The 19,151-nt window shown below is 35.2% G+C and overlaps 1 protein-coding gene across 3 annotated transcripts in view; it reads left to right on the forward strand.

Moving 5' to 3' along the window:
* Positions 1–18,479, forward strand: part of VPS50 (VPS50 subunit of EARP/GARPII complex) — a 112,267-nt gene extending 93,788 nt beyond the window's left edge. For 2 of the 3 annotated variants that reach the window (XM_045565183.1, XM_045565184.1), the window contains 6 exons: positions 6,574–6,722; positions 7,790–7,886; positions 8,954–9,112; positions 12,587–12,708; positions 14,518–14,707; positions 17,763–18,479. In XM_045565183.1, coding sequence (XP_045421139.1) covers positions 6,574–6,722; positions 7,790–7,886; positions 8,954–9,112; positions 12,587–12,708; positions 14,518–14,707; positions 17,763–17,882 — 837 coding nt within the window. In that variant the 3' untranslated portion in view covers positions 17,883–18,479. Of the gene's footprint in view, positions 1–6,573; positions 6,723–7,789; positions 7,887–8,953; positions 9,113–12,586; positions 12,709–14,517; positions 14,708–17,762 lie in introns of those variants that run through there. The other variant, XM_045565185.1, reaches the window with a different exon arrangement.
* Positions 18,480–19,151: the final 672 nt, after the last annotated feature.

Raw genomic sequence — 19,151 nt, forward strand, 5'->3', positions numbered from 1 at the left:
CTAATAAACATAGGTTAGGTAGCAGCACAGGGCTAACCTAGTGCAATGTTTAAACTATCATAAGCATTTAAAATAAGAAAAAACTTTTTTCCTGTGGTTGGTCGTTGTAGCCAGAAATTTATGTTGTTCAGAATGTTTCTCTGCATCTACATTAACCCTAAGTTTGTCTGAATTTTCCTTTATTCCTTCGCCCGACCCCAAACAAGCAATCATTTTCCTCTTTTTTATAAGCTCTATATTATGTGCATATTTCTGTTATTAAGGTTTTTATAAAGCCATGAAATCATTCATTCTCTTAAACAAATACTTACTGAAACAGTTGTTATATGCCAGGCATTTTGTAGTGCTGGGAATTCATCGGTGCACAGAAGAGATACTTCCTGTCTTCTTGGAACTTGTATTTTGTTGGAACAGAGAGACCAATAAACAAATGTGTAATATAGTGTCAGATACTGATGAGTGCTAAGGTGAAAGTGAAGCAGAGAGTGATGGGATGGGGATCTTTGAGCAGAAGTGTGAATAAACAGAGAGGCATGTGCTGACTAATCTCTCAAATGGGTGCTGTTTGGGAAGAGGAAATAACCAGTGTCCTTCTCCCTTATCATTTAGAGGTCTTTTTACCTAGCACATTTTAAAAAATATATTCATAGCACTTATCTTGGCACATAGCATTTCTTCAAAAAATGCAGAGTAGATGAATAACCTCTAATCCCTAGGTTTCATGTTTTTTAGCTTAACCTGGCTTGTTTGCTTTGCTTTGATATTACTTTGATATTCATTTAATCCTTGGTCTTCATTTTCAGAGTCAAGCCTTTTTTTCTTTTTCTTTTTTTGTCTTTGTAAAATCCATTGGGTTCAACTCCATTGGCAGTTTTGTTTCAATTTTGATTGGCTTCTTTTGATGCTTAGTATAACCTTGACCATCAGATCTTGTTCTCCAGATCATAATTTTTCTTGTTTCTGGCTGAAAGTCTCAAGATTGATGGGCCAAAATTCACCGCTAGAGTCGTTCACTTTGGCATTTGTCTGCTGTCTCCACTAGTTACTGGCTATGGTTGTCAAACCACAGTTCCAGATTTGACTGTTAAGGCATGGATTTATGCTTCAGGTTTTGCCACATGGTGTATAATGAAATAGCATGACCAAGTAAACATTGGGACCAAACTAGCTGTTCTTTGAGATAAGCTGCTACTCATCCACTTGATAATAGTGTTATCTATAGCATCTGCCTGACTTCTGTGATCATTGGATGAGTTTTTTCCTAGACTGGTATAGTTGTCAAATTTAGGGATGTATTTAAAAAAGCCAACAACACCTTCCCTCCCCCCGTAAACAAATAGCTAGATATGTGGGGGGGGGGTTCTCCTTTGGCACCTTATCTTTTAGAGATAGCCTTTTCTTTAAATCCTTATTCTTACCATCTCTTAAATCAGAAGACTGCACATTGGATGAGAAGACCATGCGTGCAGCCATTCCTCTTTCAGTGTGTGAGGAGCACTGCCCTCTGACAGGGACTATCCAGGGTCCTAGTCCTCTGGAGGATAAGATTCCATGCAATACAGTAGATGTTTTCCTAAAATTTTCCGTTAGTTTTCATTTTTTTTACCTGTTGAATTTACTCATATTGATAAGCATCAGTTTATTATTTTAGAAAATATATCTGTCATTTACTAGACCTGGATCTCAGGTTTTTTTAAGCTGGTATTTTAATTTTCATCACTTCATTAATTTGCATCTACATTGGCAGAGAACATTAATTGATTTCTTGCTAGTCAGTGTATTCTTTGGCTATTAAAATAATTTATAGCCTGATGAATTTGGAGCCAACTAGATGAAAGTAATATTTTTCTTTATATTTCTCCTATATGTCAGTTAAAATCTCAATAAACATTTTTTTGATAATTTTTTTCATATATATCTTCTAATTTTTATGTATCTTCAAACAGTAAAAGGCAAAATGGAATCATTGTGGTCTAAAAAATGCCACCTGACACCATTTTTCATATAAATTCAATGTAAATAAGAAAATTTGTTTGACATATCAAATAAAAGTCTAAGAAAAGTGGCCTAGTAAAGGAAAAGTAGGAAAGGAAGCTGCTATAGGTCATAATGGTAGCAGAAATGTGAATTTTTAGTTATCCTTTTGGTGATGCTAACTAAATTGTGTGCTTTAAGACCCTTGGCCAACTTTAAATCTTTGATAATACAAACATATTCTAAATTTGTCCAGAAAAGTTCATAAATATGAATTCATTTTATAGTGGTAAAATAGTGGCAAGAAAGGCTAAACAATGTGACTTTCACTGTGAGAATAAAGATTGATAAGATTTCATTTCTCAAAGTCTTGGAAAATTATCTCCTTTACTTACTGTACTGGTATAAACTAAAACACTGACCCAGTTTAGGTACTTTTCCATTTAAATGCAAAATAAGCACATACTATTTATTTATGTCTGCTTGACATTTTTGTGATTCTCTTGTTCTCTTCAAGAGTATTTTCCTAAATGTAAATACAGAACTTTAGCCATTAAACCCATAATTACCATAATTTTTATGCCTGAAACACCAATGTTAAGTGGGAACAAAGGAAGATATCCCTCTCCTTCCCTTCCATCGCATTCCAGCACCACCTCCCTGTTCTATCCCAAATTAACTAGTAGTATCTAAAGTCAAAGACATTTTTAGTTTTGTAAATATGTTTTATATATGGAGATATCTAATCATAAAAGAATGAAATTCAAAAGTAACTCTGCTATTATAAGTGTATGGTATTCATGGTACCTTGACCTACTTGAGGTTGAGATTATACAGTATTGTCACGAAGTTTATACTGGATTTAGTTTAATTATAAAATATTTTAAAAGCAGGGGTGTTTAATGCTTAGAAGGAGATTTTGTTATACTATTGGAGTATAATACCCTAGGTTTCTACTCATAAAATCATAGAAGGAAGCCTACCTGTGCTCATTTAACCTGTACAGTATTCATACATACCTAATAACTATAAGCTTCTGCTTGAAACTCTTCTTCAGCAATAGGGAACCCATAACCACCCAAAACAGCTCTTCCTGCCTTACAGTCTGCCTGATAGAATGAATGTGCTTTGTTTTGATGTAGCCAGATCTGCTTCTCTGGGACTATTTTCTGTTATTCCTATTTCTGCCCTATTGGGACCACTTTGGCTAGCCTAGCTATGTTGCCCAAGTGAGTCATCTCTTTCCTCGCTTCCTTCAGTAGTTTTTCACGTTTCAAAATTTCAGGTCTCCTCACCAGGGTTTGATGTGTTCAGAGATAGATATTTACAACTCTGAACTAGGAAGAAAATAGAGTGCTGTATCTCTTCTACTGAGACTCCTGTCTCACCAGCTCTCTTCTCTGATCTGCCAAGCTCACTCCTCATTTTTGAAGTCTGTCCTCCTATGCCATCTTCTTTCTGTAACTTTCTCAGTCTCCGGAGAAGAATGAGTCTCTTACATGTGTTCCCGTTATCTCAACCGCTAAATGTTTTTCATGACATAAAGTATACTTTATTAGCAGCTGTTTTTGACTTCTCTACCTCGTTGTGAGTTTTCTGGAGGGTGAGGACCACCTTTATCATCTTCGCATCTCAAGACTGTGACATGCCTCCTGGCATTGGCAGGCCTTCAATCAATTTAATTGATGAAGATGATGATAGTGACAATAATGGTCTTCACGTTCTCTCCTCTCATGCTCTTTCAAACTCAAGTAGTCAGTCCAGTGTTGTTAGATGTTACGGGCGTAGAACGACACCTCAAAATGAGGTTGGCAGGGGAGCTGGTGTCACTTGTAAAGGAGTAATGGTAACATGTTTAGAATTTTTCCTGTAGGGAATGGATCGAGGCTTCTAAACCAGGGAGTGGCATGGTCCCATCTCTATTTTAGAAAGATCACATTGGTATTTTAGAAAAATTAGACAGTGTGGAAACTAGAGTAGAAACAGGAGCCATAGAGACAGAGATCCATGTTCAGGGGATTTTAGAATAGTCCAGTCAAGACTGCTAAGGGGCCTGGGGCCTGAATCAGTAGTAACATCAGGAAGGAACAAATAAACAGGTGTTTGTCTAGACATATTTTAGTTATTGATTGGATGTGGGAAGTGAGGAGGAAGGAGGGGGTCATAAATGATTCCAAAGTTCCTCAACTGGTTATTATTAAATAGCCACCAGAATTAATAACACAGGCAACCAATTGTTACCAAACAGTATCTGATTTTGTGAATTTTTTTTTTTTTTTTTTGGAGTAGGGTTATTTCCTTTTCAGTAGAGGAAAATAAATAGTGGAGATGAAATAACTTGCATGGTTCCATGATCCTGATTCTCCGTAGAGGAAGCATTTATTTCCAAAATAACTTGTAAATTCTAATTGACTAATTAGAAATTGAAGAGAGACATTATCTTTAGGAAAAGATAGGAAATCAAAAAGAAAGAATATACCCATTTTCTAACTTGAAAGGTTTTATAATTTTTGTTTCTATTTTGCTAAATTTATAAAAGTAAATTATACTCCCAGAGTATTGTGCATTTGATGTCTCCTATTCATATGGAAAATGTTGGAGATTTGTGACTATAGAGTTGCTTTAAAAAGTAATCTAGATTTACATTTTGTACACTTTTACTTCCAATTTTTGTGGTAGAATTTTCTTTGAGGGTGTTTTAAATATATTACTTATGGTTGCATTTAAACGTTTAGTTGTGCTATCTGTGTACTCATCTGTTCTCACCTTTAAACTCCATAATGGAGATAACCAGGTAATGTGTTCCATACTGAAAGTAGTATGTAAACTGCGAGGGTTGTATTAGATAATGTTTAGCATTTCTTCTAGCTCTGTCAATCTCTGATTCAATCAGAATTTCAAAGCTTTTTGCTAAAGGATTGAGTAGGTTAAACACTGACCTGTATTCAGGTAAACTTAAAACATAACAGCACTTTGTACTACAAGCTACTGCATAATTTGCATAGCATTTATTCTGTTTTTTTCTTTTTGTAAATTTCTCTCCTGGAACTGTTTTTCAAAATGTAATGAGTGCAGTTTGATGCCATGTCAGTACTGGAAAACCCTAATAGTTTTACTTAGATGAAAATTATAATGTCCATTTCTAATCCAAGCTAATTGTTATTAGAAATATATTCGGTTATAAAAGTTCTTCATGGCCTCACACAGTGAAGTGGCTTTGAGATTATAATATCATCCGTATTGTTAGGAGTCATTTATTGAGAATCATGCTGTCATGGGTTGTTCTTTCTACAGTGTAATTATAGTCACTTCCTTGACCTCTCTCCTCTCCTCCCTCCCAAAACAGTAATTAAAACTCTTTTTCTCTGACACTGAATGTAATAACTATTTAAATCAATGGTATGGCGATGTCAGTATTCTAAACAGCATTCTTTCATGTTTGCTTTACAAAGGGAAGCTGGTTTGCCTAAATGTATCTTTATTGAAATATTTGGAGTGCTGGAACTCTTGAGCTGGCAGTCTTCTGGTACTCTGTCAGCTACTCCAAGTAGCCAGGTTAGCACCTCTTTACCGAGAGCTCTTCAAGACACTCACCCTCCCTACAAAAAAAGACTGCCAGTGTGCTAGTGAGTTCAAGTGTTTTTTTGAGGTTTTTTTGTTTGTTTTGTTTTGGTTTTTTACTGTTTGCTAAGAACTCAGTAGAAATAAGAGTTTCTTGCAATGTATTGAGGGGAAGCTGGGTGAGCATATCCTCAAAACTCTTCCTTTGCCAGTCTGTTTGTTTATAATATGGAATATATTTCTGTGAAGTACAAGAATGTGCATAACTCATATCCAAGGCACTCCTTGCCTGGCATCAGAATCCCTGGAAAGGTAGATTGCTAGTGAGCATGATATCAGATAAAAGTAAAACTGAGAGACTTGAAGTCTGATGAGTTTTTCTGACCGCAGATTAGACCACATCACTCCTGCTGACTGCGTGTCTGTGTACCTGAATCAGTGCTTCTCTCCTGGACAGTGCTGAGGGGCCCAGCACATCCTGCTCTCCGGGCATCTCTTTCCTGCATTCACATTAGACAGTCTTTATCAGTAATCTGTCCCCACACATATGTAAAATACAACAGCATTGGTTCTGTTTCATTCTAGTCCTGCCTTTTTGATTATTATACCAGGGTTACTTTGATTGAGGTTTGGGTGTGAAATGGTTAATCACACCATAATTTTGGATTTACAAGCTTGATTCTCAAGGGACAATCTCATTTCCCTCATTTGCAAGATCTTGAGGGGCATCTCACTATTGTCTCTATGAAACATCTGTCGGTTCATAAAGACTCCTTGTATTGGCATACTTTATGTAGGTCATTCACAGATGGTAGCATATAGAGTTGGATATTATACAGAATCACGTTCACTTAGTATCAAAAGGGAAGTTCCAAAAGTTAACAAATCATAAAAGTGGGAGGAAAAGAACTGAAACTAAATAGAATTTATATATGCCTAAGAGTATTTTATTTGTAGTTCTAGTTTTATCAAAATCACATGGTTTATTACTTTTAGATTTGCTATTCCAGAATGTGTATGTGTGTGTTGCATTTTCAGGAAGTTTCAGCTGATCCTACTGCCACACTCACAGCAGCAGAAGAAAGAAAGGAGAAGGTACCGAGCCCACACCTCAGTCACCTAGTGGTTTTGACATCTGGTGATACATTGTATGGGTTAGCAGAAAGAGTGGTAGCCACGGAATCCTTGTAAGTTGTTAAATATAGTTGCTTTGCCATTAAGTATGTAAGAAAAGTTACAGAAGTATTGTATAATAAGACTTCTAGTTGCATTACATCTACCACTTCTAAATAGCCCTTATATATTTCTGAGAAGTATATCCTAACATAGATTACCAATTGATTTTTAAAACTACATGGTTAGTTTCAGTTCTAGAACTGCAAGGAAGGAAGGAAATCTTTTTAAGTTTTGCTTCTCAGTGACATGATCCTTGCTTTAAGTAAAACTTTAAAAAGCATATGTTGTACTTTATATTTTCCTATTGATGCCTTATGATCCTAGAGAAACTGTAGTTGCATTGTCAGTTAAATATAGTTGACCCTTGACATCAGCAAGAATGCTTCCTGACCTTTATAAATTCTTAAACTTGTTAATAAAATTAAAACATATAACTTCTCCCATAAAATAAAGTCCAAGGTAACTTAAGAGCGTTTGCATACATGACAAAAAGAGAAAAACAGCGCCCAGTTGCAGTGCATCTGCAGGCCGTAGTCCAGGCTCAGTCACCAGCCAAAGGACTCCCATTCCTGTACACCAGCCTCCTGCACCTGTAGTTCATTTGTGTGCCTCAGCCAAGGTACAGTTTGCATCATGTTATGAATGTTTGGGTTACTTCTGAAAAGTGTCACATATTGAATCTGTGAATTTAAGAGTCTTATATATTAATTGAATGGGATTTTTAAAAGAAATCCTTAAAAAAAATACTGTTGCATTCTTTTTTCAATCTGTTGTGTTATCTGTGCTCATAGCTTACATGCAAAGCAGCAGAACTCTACACCTTTGGTAACCTGATAGCTCCTTTGAAGTTACTCTTCTTTCACTTCAACTTCCACTCAGTGATAAGCTCAGCACTAATTATGGTGTAGACTATAAGTGAACGTGTCAAGTGGTAGTACAAGATAGTTCACTAAAGTGGAAAATAATTTTAATCGTTAAAGTTGTACTCAGAGATCTTAAAAGATTACTTACACAAAACATTGACAGACCCTAAATTCGCAATAGTTTGTTTACACAGCGGGTTATTTATTCTCTTCAGGGTATTCTTGGCTGAACAATTTGAGTTCCTTCAGCCACATCTGGATGCTGTGATGCCTGCAGTTAAAAAGCCCTTTCTTCAGCAGTTTTATTCTCAGGTCAGAGATGGTCTCGTATATCATTTCAACGGTGAGCCAGATAGGACTGTCACAGATTATTTTGGGTTTTTTTTTTTAATTAAAGAGCAGTCTCCAAACCCCTGGAGACCTGGATAGATTATTCATTTATTCACTCATGGATTCCTGCATTAAGTAAATACTTATCAAGCACCTCATATAACTTTTAGTCTAGTGAGAGAGCCAAGTAAAACTGTATTTACAATAAAGTATGATAAGTGCTGTGATAAGGGGAAAGAGCAGTGACAGGGTGTTTAACCCAGACTGGAGGACGGGAGGGTCTGTGGCTGGGAGAAGGTTGTCGGAAAGGCTGTCCAGAGGAAGTGATGTTTAAACTGGACCAGCCAGGCAGAGAAGGTGAGTGGGGGATATATTTCAGACGAAGGTAGTGGCCATATGAAGACCAGAAGGTGAGAGAGAACACTGCATGTGAGCAGCCAGGAACTCAACTTGTCCGGGCAGGGAGGAGGGCTGGTGATGAGAAAGGTCACTGGAGGGATAAGCGGGAGCCACATCCTATAAAGCGCCCTCAGCCAGGAGTTGGACTTTATTCCAAGGGCTCTGGGGAGCTACTGGAGGGCTTGAAACAGGTGAAGCAGCAGGGTCAGGTGTGTTTTTAGGAGTTCTCTGGGGCCACTGTGGAGAGTGGACTGTAGACGGCAAGCTGGAGACAGGGAGACCAGTCTGAAGGCTGCTGCAGTATTGCAGGTGAGAGAGGATGGCAATCCTGATGTAGAATAGTGGGAGTGGAAATGGAGAGAGTTGGAAAGATTTGAGAAACGTGCTAGTCTCCACGAAAATCTCTAGTTCTCTTATAGTTGTAGTGTCTCTTATATCTGTAGTGTCAATGGCTTCAAGTTTATTGAATGTCTCAAAAATTATGTTTTGAGTAAGGCCTTTTGCCTTACTCAAAGTTAAAGTATTTTCATAATTTAAATCTCCAAATGTATAGTGTTTTATTTTTAGATGTGGTGTATACTAGAAACAGAGTTATAAATCTGATAACTTTTAGAAAGTAATTGTTTTTATTTCTGTGAAATTTATTTCAGACAGTTTCAACTGCCAGTGAACTACGCAAACCAATTTACTGGATTGTAGCTGGTAAAGCCATTGATTATGAACAGATGCTGCTCCTAATGGCTAATGTGAAATGGGATGTAAAAGAAATTATGTCACAGCACAACATATATGTAGATGCACTGTTAAAGGCAAGTGCTCTAGAAACATCTCTGCTAAAGATCATTCTGCAAGGAAAAATATTCTGTTATTGCAAAGGCTTTAAAATAGTGCAATTATAGTTCCTACCACACATTGTGATACTAAAGTCCTTGAATTGAAATAGGCTTACTTTCTGACTTTTGTCTTCTATTAGATCTAAGAGTACTTTGTAGATTTTTTATTTTTGTTTCTATTTTAATTAGAAGTTGTTTTTATTGTTTAGTGCATATATTCATTAGCAAGAGACCATGCTCCTAATTATTCTGAATTGTTATTTCTAGAAATCATACTGCTTTTGCAGTGTGTCCTGCAAACATTTCTTTGCGTTCAATGACCTACATTTATAAGTTTCCTGGAAAGAACTGAAGTTCCTTTTTTTTTTTTTTTTTTCCATTTATCCATGAATAGCTATTTATAGATCATCTGACATGTGAGAGGCACTGATAGAGGTGCTGGCAATAGAGTTGTGGATTGAGAAACTTACGTGCCCTAAGGGAATTTACGTACCAGTGTACAGATAGCAGTAAACAGATAAATTGAGATATAATGTCAAGTGATGAATAATGCTGTGAAAAAGAAATAAACCATTAAAAGAGAATAACAGGATCTGGGTGGGAGCAGAATACCATTTATTCATTGTGGTTAGAGAAGGAATCTTATAAAGTGAGAATGGAGATGAGGCCTGACAGAAGTAAGGAAGAGAGACATGTGGATATCTAAGGTGAGGAAAGAGCATATGTGAAAATGAAAGCAACTTTCAGAAAAATTTTGTTTTTCATTTTGGCCCTTCTCAACTCCTGACTTTTAACTCATTTACACAATCACCTGCTTAGCCCTAAGGCAACAAACAATAGCCTGGGACACCTGAGAACCAATAAACGGAGCTGTAGACTAAAACAGATAGCAGCGGAGTTCCTGTGTGCCAACTCCCAGCACCTTACGTATGCCCTTCTGGGGAGACTGTGAGGCCGTCTCCAGACTCAAGGGTGCCAAGATCAGTAAGCAGTGGCTAGGAGTTTCCATGGAGATCTTGGGGCGGGTGGGGGGTGCTCTATGTTTGCCAGCCTTGAATTCAGAGATCCTTGACCTTAAAAGATAATCAAAGGAAGAACTTCGGTTTCTAGAGTACCCAGGAGACTTCAGTTGTGAATTTTTATTTGGAATGTAGAAAATAAAGGTAATTTATAAATAATAACACCCCCTTTTTAAGTAATAATTCTATTTTTGGAAAGCTGATTCTATTTTTTATGGCATGCTATCTTAGTCCATTCAGGCTGTTGTAACAAAATAACATGGTCTGGGTGGCTTGTAAACAACAAATCGTTATTTCTCACAGTTACAGAAGCTAGGAAGTTCAAGAGCAAGGTTCAGGCAGATTTGGTGTGTGGTGAGGGCCTAATTTCTCATAGATGTCACCTACTTACTGTATCTTCCCATGATGAAAGAGGAAAGGTAGCTCACTGGGGCTCTTTTATAGGGGCACTTAATGCATTCATGAGAGCTCTGCCCTCATGACCTAATCAACTGCAAAAGTTTCCACCTCCCAACACCATCACCCTGGTAGTTAACATATGGATTTGGGGGAGACGCAAACATTCAGACCATAGCACATGTTAACCATGGTACTCATAGGGATGCAAGAGAAAGACTTCTGCAACTCAGTGAGTATACATACTCGAAGGAGGCTTCTTGCTTCAGTTATTCTTAATTCCAAGAAATATGAATATTATAAGAAAGAACTAATGTTATTCAGGTTATTAACCTGAACCCAGTTTTTAGCAGCTTAAGGACTTCCTTAAGCATAAAAGTTAATTATCTGTGATAATTTTTGTTCTTTCTGTTATTTTTCTAAGTCTTAGCATTTAGGTGAAGGCAGCCTGCTATGTTGCCCCAAAAGAATCAGAAGTAAAATGAGACAGTTCTATTCATTTTACAACAACCATTTCTGAACATTGAATTTAGCATTAAGTAGAATTTCCTTAATGTACAGTAAGCCTATATCTTTATCTTTTAAATAAAATATTAATGAAAAATATTGAATTATAACTCTTGAAATCCAAATCAGTTATAGTAGTAAATACTACTGCTTTGCTAGATCCATGAAATGAAGTAATAAATGAAGAGCAAATATTTAACTTTGATTTTCAAAGGTAAACTTAGTGAATTGACAATCTACTTCTTTCTAATAATTAAAATCAATGAACTATTAAAAGTGAATCAGCAAGAAAAATTGTGATTTAGGAAAAAGAGCAAAGGAGAGCACAATTATCATTATGTGGTAGCTTGATTGGTGATCAGGTTAGATTTTTCTTCTCCTGTATGTTATCAGAAAACGTGGACGCCTTTCAGTCTTGTTAAACATTGTGTGGCTTCTTCATTCAGGAACTAAAGAACAAAATCACTTTAAGCCTTCTTAAGTTTATTTGAAATATATTGTCAAGGAGGGGTTAAACAGCATTTACTTTTGTAAATGAACATGTTTAGATGGTAATAGTCCAAAGAGATCAGAAACACATTTATTGTAGGGTGATTTGCTACTTTCATGTGATCTTTGGGATTGTTTAAATTAGTTATATGTATTTTACATTTTTAGTACAATCGTGTTATAAAGTTAACAGATAATAAAAATGTTAAGTTTTTCTGTAGGTAATAGAAAATATATTATGTTTGATTTTTTTCATTGTACTAAAAATTTGCTGCTATAATATGAAACTTTCAAAATATTTGGTATACATGTTGAGCATCCCAAATTTGAAAATCCAAAATCCAAAATGCTCCAAAATCTGAAACTTTTTGAGTGCCTACATGACATTCAAAGGACTTGTTGATTGGAGCATTTCAGATTTCAGATTTTTGATTTTTAGATGTGGGATGCTCAACCAATAAATATAATGCATACATACCAAAATCTGAACAAATCCAAAATCTACAATACTTCTGGTCCCAAGCATTTTGGATAAGGGATACTCAACCTGTGTAATAATTTAAAGAAGGTTTAGTAAAGAGAATAACTTATCAGATTGCTCTCTAAGGAGTATAGCTACAGATTATAAATAATTAATTCTGAGTTAAAAGCTTATGAAAACATTTTTTAAAAAACTGGGTTTCTTGAAGACAGTTTCAAAGACAAATTCTGCTCTTTTAATCCATACTGACAACCGCAGAAAATTCTGAGATATAGAAACATTTGGACATTGTTAGCATTGTTTAATCAATTAATGACACCTGTTTCCTTTGAGATGAAATGTAGTATACTCTGTATTATAATCTATTCAAAACGCTGTATGTATTTTTAAAACCTTCATACTAAATCCAAGTTATCTTTGTTATTATCTCCTTTTGTTTCACTTGATTTGATTCTGACTGTTTTGAAATCTTTGGTTTTTTTTTTTTTTCCATTTTTGTGGGAAAGCATGTGGCATTATAATGATATTCACATACAGCCATGATTTTTTTTGTCTTAGGAATTTGAGCAGTTTAACAGGAGGCTAAATGAAGTTTCTAAGAGAGTTCGGATACCCTTGCCTGTGTCTAATATACTTTGGGAACATTGTATACGACTGGCTAATAGAACTATTGTGGAAGGGTACGTTTTTCATGAAAGCTTACTTGTTTCTTAAATGTTAAATTGTATTTTATGAATAACATTGTAAGATATCACTAATGGATGGAGAGAATAGGTAGAGATAATGATAAATAGTAGACAAGTTTGGAGTATAACTAAAGAAGAAATCTTAAACCCACTGTGCCAGTCTCTGTGCTTTCTTTTCTTGCTGGTGACAGTGGATGAGTGAGGAATGCAGAATCTAATGGTTATCTGAAAGTTAAACTAATAATTATTATTTTTACCTAATATTTAATACTACAATTGTTATGATGATGATACCTAACTTTTTTGAGCACTGTATGTTATTTACTGAACTAGACATTTCATAGGATTATATCACCATATCCTAAAACAAATTCCCTTTGATAGGTACTGTTATTCTTTTATCAATGAGAAAATCTAGGCTCAGAAAACTGAAGCTGACACAGGTTAATTTGGCTAAGTTCACAGTTTTTAAAGGCAGAGAAGGCATATGAACTCCTGATGTTCTGATGTAAAATCAGTCCTCATAATTTCAATATCACAGTTCATCACCATTATCATATCATTATAAACTATAAATCTTTCATGTGTTGGGTTAACAGCTCCATCAATAGTAATTTCCCCACTTACTCAGAGACCATGCTTACTCTGTGCATGACATCTAGAATACAAATAGGAATCAGTAATACATTTAAAATATCCCTGAAAAGCAAATAGCTATTTCAAAGACCATGCACAGTAACCCAGAATTGCACATTAATTGAATTTTCATACTATTATTTATCTGATTTTTCTTTAGTTCTCATTCATTATAAAAGAAAAATGTATTAGCAAGTGGGAAGGTAGCAGTGACAAGCTGACAACAGTCTTGGCACTCTGTATTGAAACCAGCAGTGCTATAAATTATAAAATGGCTCTGAGTCAATAATCACAAATGAAAAGTGTTTTTAATAAATTCGTTTAATAAAGTAGAATAGTAAATAGTATATATTTCTGTATAGAACACTTTTTATTTAAAAAAAAGCTTGGTCACTTTAAATGATATAAGCTTTAATTTTCTTACAAATTTCCTTAAGGGAAGGATCTCATTCCCTAAGATTGAATTTTCCATGTTCTGTATGATTGATTGAAGGAAATGAGACCTGGACTTATGAGTAATAAAATGTACTGTTAGGGTTAGTATATTCATTCTTACTGCTAGTCCACCTTAAAACAGTGTTTCAGTAGTGTGGGATGCTGGAATAAGTCTATAAAACTGTTTTATCATGGAAAATATGTATATACTTTCTGTGCTTATATAATTACACATTTCTCAGGTTTGCCAAGCATTCATGGGAGAATTATTTCATTCATTTCTTTTGCATCAAATAGTTCCAATATTGAACAATAGTGAACAGTTCTATAAAACGAAGATTACTTTGGAGTGGTCAAAGCTTAGTTTTATAAATAACTCTGGGTAGCCAGCTTAACAGGAGCACCAGCTTAACCTTCCTAGAGATGATTATGTTAATTGAATACAGAGAGCTATGGTCTGTAGAGCAACAAAAACCTTGAATTTATTCCACGTCTTTGCAAACAAGGAAATGAGGCCCAGATGAGCAAAATGACTAATTTTTTTTTTTTCCGGAATAGGTAAAATGATGACATAAACAGAGTCAAGCTCATATACGCTTTTTTATGTACCCCTCTTATTTTTGGAGAATCTGTCAAAATACGGGTTAAAGAAAAATACAAATACCTAAAGGTTTCTCTTTCTAAACTTCTCATCATGTATGGTTCTTTTATTATTATTATTGTGTGTCATAGATATGCCAATGTCAAGAAGTGCAGTAATGAGGGTCGTGCCTTGATGCAATTGGATTTTCAACAGTTTTTGATGAAACTTGAAAAACTAACAGATATTAGACCCATTCCTGATAAAGAATTTGTGGAAACCTATATTAAAGCCTACTACCTAACGGAGAATGACATGGAACGCTGGATCAAAGAGCACAGGGTGAGAGCTGGAGAATAGTTAATTAAGTTTTTATTCTTTTTTCTTTTTGCTATTCTTGTATGTCATTTAATTCAAAATCATGAGAGTATAATATGAAGAAATATTTGCTTTTTAGACATAAACTAAGTGGGTCAATTCTTTGCCATATTCAGACTGTATCTGTGCCCTTTGCCTATTCCAACTTTGGGGGCCTTTTGTGAACTGTTACAGTAATTATCTAGAAATATAGCCAAAGTCAACATTAGCTGTTATTTTCCTATGATTGTGTTGTGGGAAAAGGAGGAAGTTGATTAACTTGAAGATAGATTGGATACAGTAACATTGAAGTGATACATAAGCCACACTCTATTATATAACTTAAACCTTCTTGTATCCCTCAACAATGAAATGGTGGCATCCTAAACCTGCTGACAGGTGTTAGTGATGGTTGAAGATATTAATATTTAAATGGCTAAATTTAACTTACCATCTTACATTAGATTTTACCTTTAATATAGATTTGATTAGTTTTCTTTTGTGTAGATATATAGATAAGCAGAGAAAAATGCCATTTATTGCTATTCAGGATTCTGAATTTTTGACACAGTTCAACTCAACATATATCACCTGAGCATGCTTGGTATGGGGAGTTTTTCTATATGATCGCTGCATCATTTATCTGGATAGGCAGTATGTGAAGACGGATTTAAGAAAAATATGGAAAGTGTTAAAATCATCATCAAATCCTTATTCCTTTAATGACTCTAGGGTTCACTTTTTTTGGTTTTGTTTTATTAAAAATGATGACTTCTATGGTACCATTTTGGGCAAGAGTGGAGAGTATCTTTTCAGTGGAGGAATTGTGTCTGTAAAAAGCAATAGTGGTTGATAGACATAGAAAACAACTTACCAGTTAAACATATCATTAAAATTTTTATATACAAATATGCAAAGATTAATTCACTTGCTTTATAAACTAAGAACATATAATTGGACTTTGATTAAATAGCTATGACAAATGGTTAAAAGAGAGAGAAATGAATTATTGGTTTATGTTATAGCCAATTAAGGAAAGAAAGATGTCTGGGTTAGAAAGCAGTATGATTTTAAGGGCTCCGGGTTGTTTCAGTTTTTACCATCGTGCATACATAGCACTATGATGAACTTCCTTAGACATTTTAGAATGCATTTCTAAAAGGACAATACCTAGGTCAAAAATGTGTACATTTTAATGATTTTTGATGCGTGTTGCCAAACTGATCTTTATATATTTCCCCAACAATATATGAGAGCCTGTTTCCTTATACCTTTGTTAGCATTCATTATTTTTTTAAATCTTTTTCTTTTCTTTCTTTTTATTTATTTCAAAATATTAAGGGGGCACAAATGTTTTTGTTACATGGATACATTTTATAATGCTTAAGTCGTGCTTATAGTGTGCCCATCACTTGAATAGTGTTCACTGTACCCGCGATAGGTAAATGTTTACACATCCACCCTCCCCCTTCCCCCTTCTTGATTTCCAATGACCTTTACATCTCTGTGTAGGGTTTACCTTCACTTAGGCTATAAACATCATGGGCGCACAAGCTAAATAAAATTTTATTTCATATGGGTAAAGAATAAGAAATTATTTGTATTTACCTTCTTGGGTTCATCCTTTCTGATTTCAATACTGTAAAAAGATGAAATGAACACTAGCTTGGAACTTTAACATTGGCCTGAGTTTTATGTAAATTTAGGTCAGTTTCAGATCTTTGGAAGCAAAGTAGAAATGTACGTGTTATTTTCAATGATTCTGGGCAGTAAGCCTGAATTGAGAGAAACTTCACCACTTTTAGTCCAAATGACATTTGAGAACCAAAACGTTAAACTCAGATGCAAGTGGACTGTTGTATGTTGCTGGAAACTATTTAGTAAAGTGAGCTGTAAACACTTGAGGGTTGGTACTGAGGAAGGGATTGGGGAAAAAGCACACAGTAGCTGAGGAGAAAAAGCACAGCACTTAAATATTCATTATATAATGCAAGAATGATGCCCACTTTAGGATTTCCTTTTTGAATATGCTGGACTGAATTTTTTAGAAGAGCTTTAAAACTGTTTGGTGTCTGTAATTCAAGGACATCTCCTCAGCAGCAGCAGGGACTCTGTCCTGTCTCCAAGGAAACTCCAAGAATGAGTCCAGTGCTCACTGCGTGCTCACTGCTTAAATGAGATTATTTACCAGGTGGTGACAGGTGCTTTTACAGGTCAGATATACAAACTGAGCAGTTTGCTGAATTTTTAAAATAAACTCAATCTCATATTTTGAATTTGCCCTATCTTTAGTGGCTACTTTCAATAAAGACAGGTTTTCTTTTTAGATGATAGTATACAATTATCTCTTGCTGTCAACTCTTGCTATTCAACCTCCAGAACTAAATCAATATGCAGCAATTTCTGTGAATCCCTCTTGATTCTCATCCTAGCAACTCACTCATTATCTGAAATTCAGGAACCAGCTGGATATGGATGGTGAAAAATACTTGTGGTCTTAATTTTACTTGCTATTAATAGTTATCAATTACAATATAAGGGTTTAAAAGACACCGACTTTCTTTGTTACCTTATTCATTTGTTATATCTTAGAAGAGTTGTTCTCTTGTTAATTTTTTCTAACTAAAGTTTTATAAAATTTACAGTGCCAGAAAAATACTTGATCAGTAGCATTGTAAAAATTTGAAATGTCAGTTTATTTTGGTAACTTAATGACAAATATTATCAGAGAAACAAGGATAAAATATGTGATCTTCGAAGTAATAAAAAGCACAGGCATGTCAGATTACTTTGCCATATTAAAATAGAGACAGTTGCTTCCTGTTTCAAATGTGTACTGCTGTATCCTCATTCCCTCCTGTTACAGCTCAGTAAGCAATTTGTCCTCCACGTCCCAAACTATAATTTCCACTGTTTTTTCACTGGTTCATAGTGCTCAGTAGCTATTCAGTGATTCCTGGATATCTGCCTGTTCTTTTGCTACATTGATCAGGTACATGTCTTTTAGCGTACTAAATTTGGATCTTCCTTCTTTGAGCAGGAATATTCAACAAAGCAACTGACGAATCTGGTGAATGTTTGCCTGGGATCCCATATTAATAAGAAAGCAAGACAAAAACTTCTAGCAGCTATAGATGATATAGACAGACCTAAAAGATAAGGAACACAACTCTTTTTCCTCAATGGCATTGATCTTCTCTCAACATATATGACGTGAAAGCCAATTTTTCGTGCACTCCTGACAACTATCTACTAAGAAGACTTTGTGCATGTTCTTTTCAGCTGGAAAGTGGAAAACATCAAAGTGTGTGTGGTGTTCTCAAATGACTTTTATATGCTCTGGTCTCTTCAACTGTTGGTCTCATTTGTTGTAATCCCTTCTTGAAATATTGCCTTGTCATAACTACGGTTATACGACTACAATTATACATTTTATGGAAGAATGTACCATAAGTACATAATTAGAAGAAACAGTGGCTTAATATATCTATGGGCAGTTTTTGGAGAATGAGTTTATGTTGGCATTTTTCTACCCTCTGAACTTGGTTCTTAATAAGCATATTATAAGAGGGTTAATGTACACTATCTCCTAATTATGAGCACTGCATGAGAATTAAAAAGTATATGTAAGTAAAATAGTTGAAAAATCAGTTCTCTGTGTTTTTAAATGTGAAGGTTTATGTCAGGTTAATTTAATTATAACAAAGTGATCGTAAATGATGAAATTTAATAAATATTATACTCTAATATTAGTCTATGTGAGATTGTATTTTGATATTTTTGCCTGGGAGGAAGAGGTCATGAAACTATGATGTAATTTTTTGGCATATTCCAATTTTAATTATTTTATATCCTGAAACCAATGGTGAAAAGTAATTTCACTGAGTATACCTTTTTAGTACCTGAGTAGCACACACAATGGTGATTTTCTTTCTTTGTAAAAGTATAGGGTCATATGTTCACCTTTAAATATCTACTTTGTAACACAGCTATAAAATAATATGCATCTAGCCAATAATGAGCTTTGGAACCCAGTTGGTTAGTGTTTAGTAACTATGTACTGCTCCTCTAAACTTTGCCCTGAAGCCAGGGATCTTCTGCCAATATATGTGACATGAAAATCCATTTCCCATGTACTCCTTCCAACTGTCTAAGACTAAGGAATTTTGTGTGCCTTCTTTCTGACTGGAGCGTGGAAGACATCTGAGCCAGTGTGGTGTTGGTCCAGTGATTACTGTGTATGACCTATAACGTCAACAGCTACAGAATCCTGAGGAGTCTCATGAGAAACAAGCCTTGTGTCCTGTGCATCTTCCGGGAGCCGAGGTGCTGAAGTGCAGGGCACAGGGTTGCATGTGGTCCGACATGGCAGTAAAGGAAATGACTGCCAGTGTCCGTCAGTCCCTGTGGATGTCCATAACCAGCACAG

This window comes from Lemur catta, chromosome 11 (assembly GCF_020740605.2).
Source record: "Lemur catta isolate mLemCat1 chromosome 11, mLemCat1.pri, whole genome shotgun sequence".
Taxonomy (NCBI): Eukaryota; Metazoa; Chordata; class Mammalia; order Primates; family Lemuridae; genus Lemur; species Lemur catta.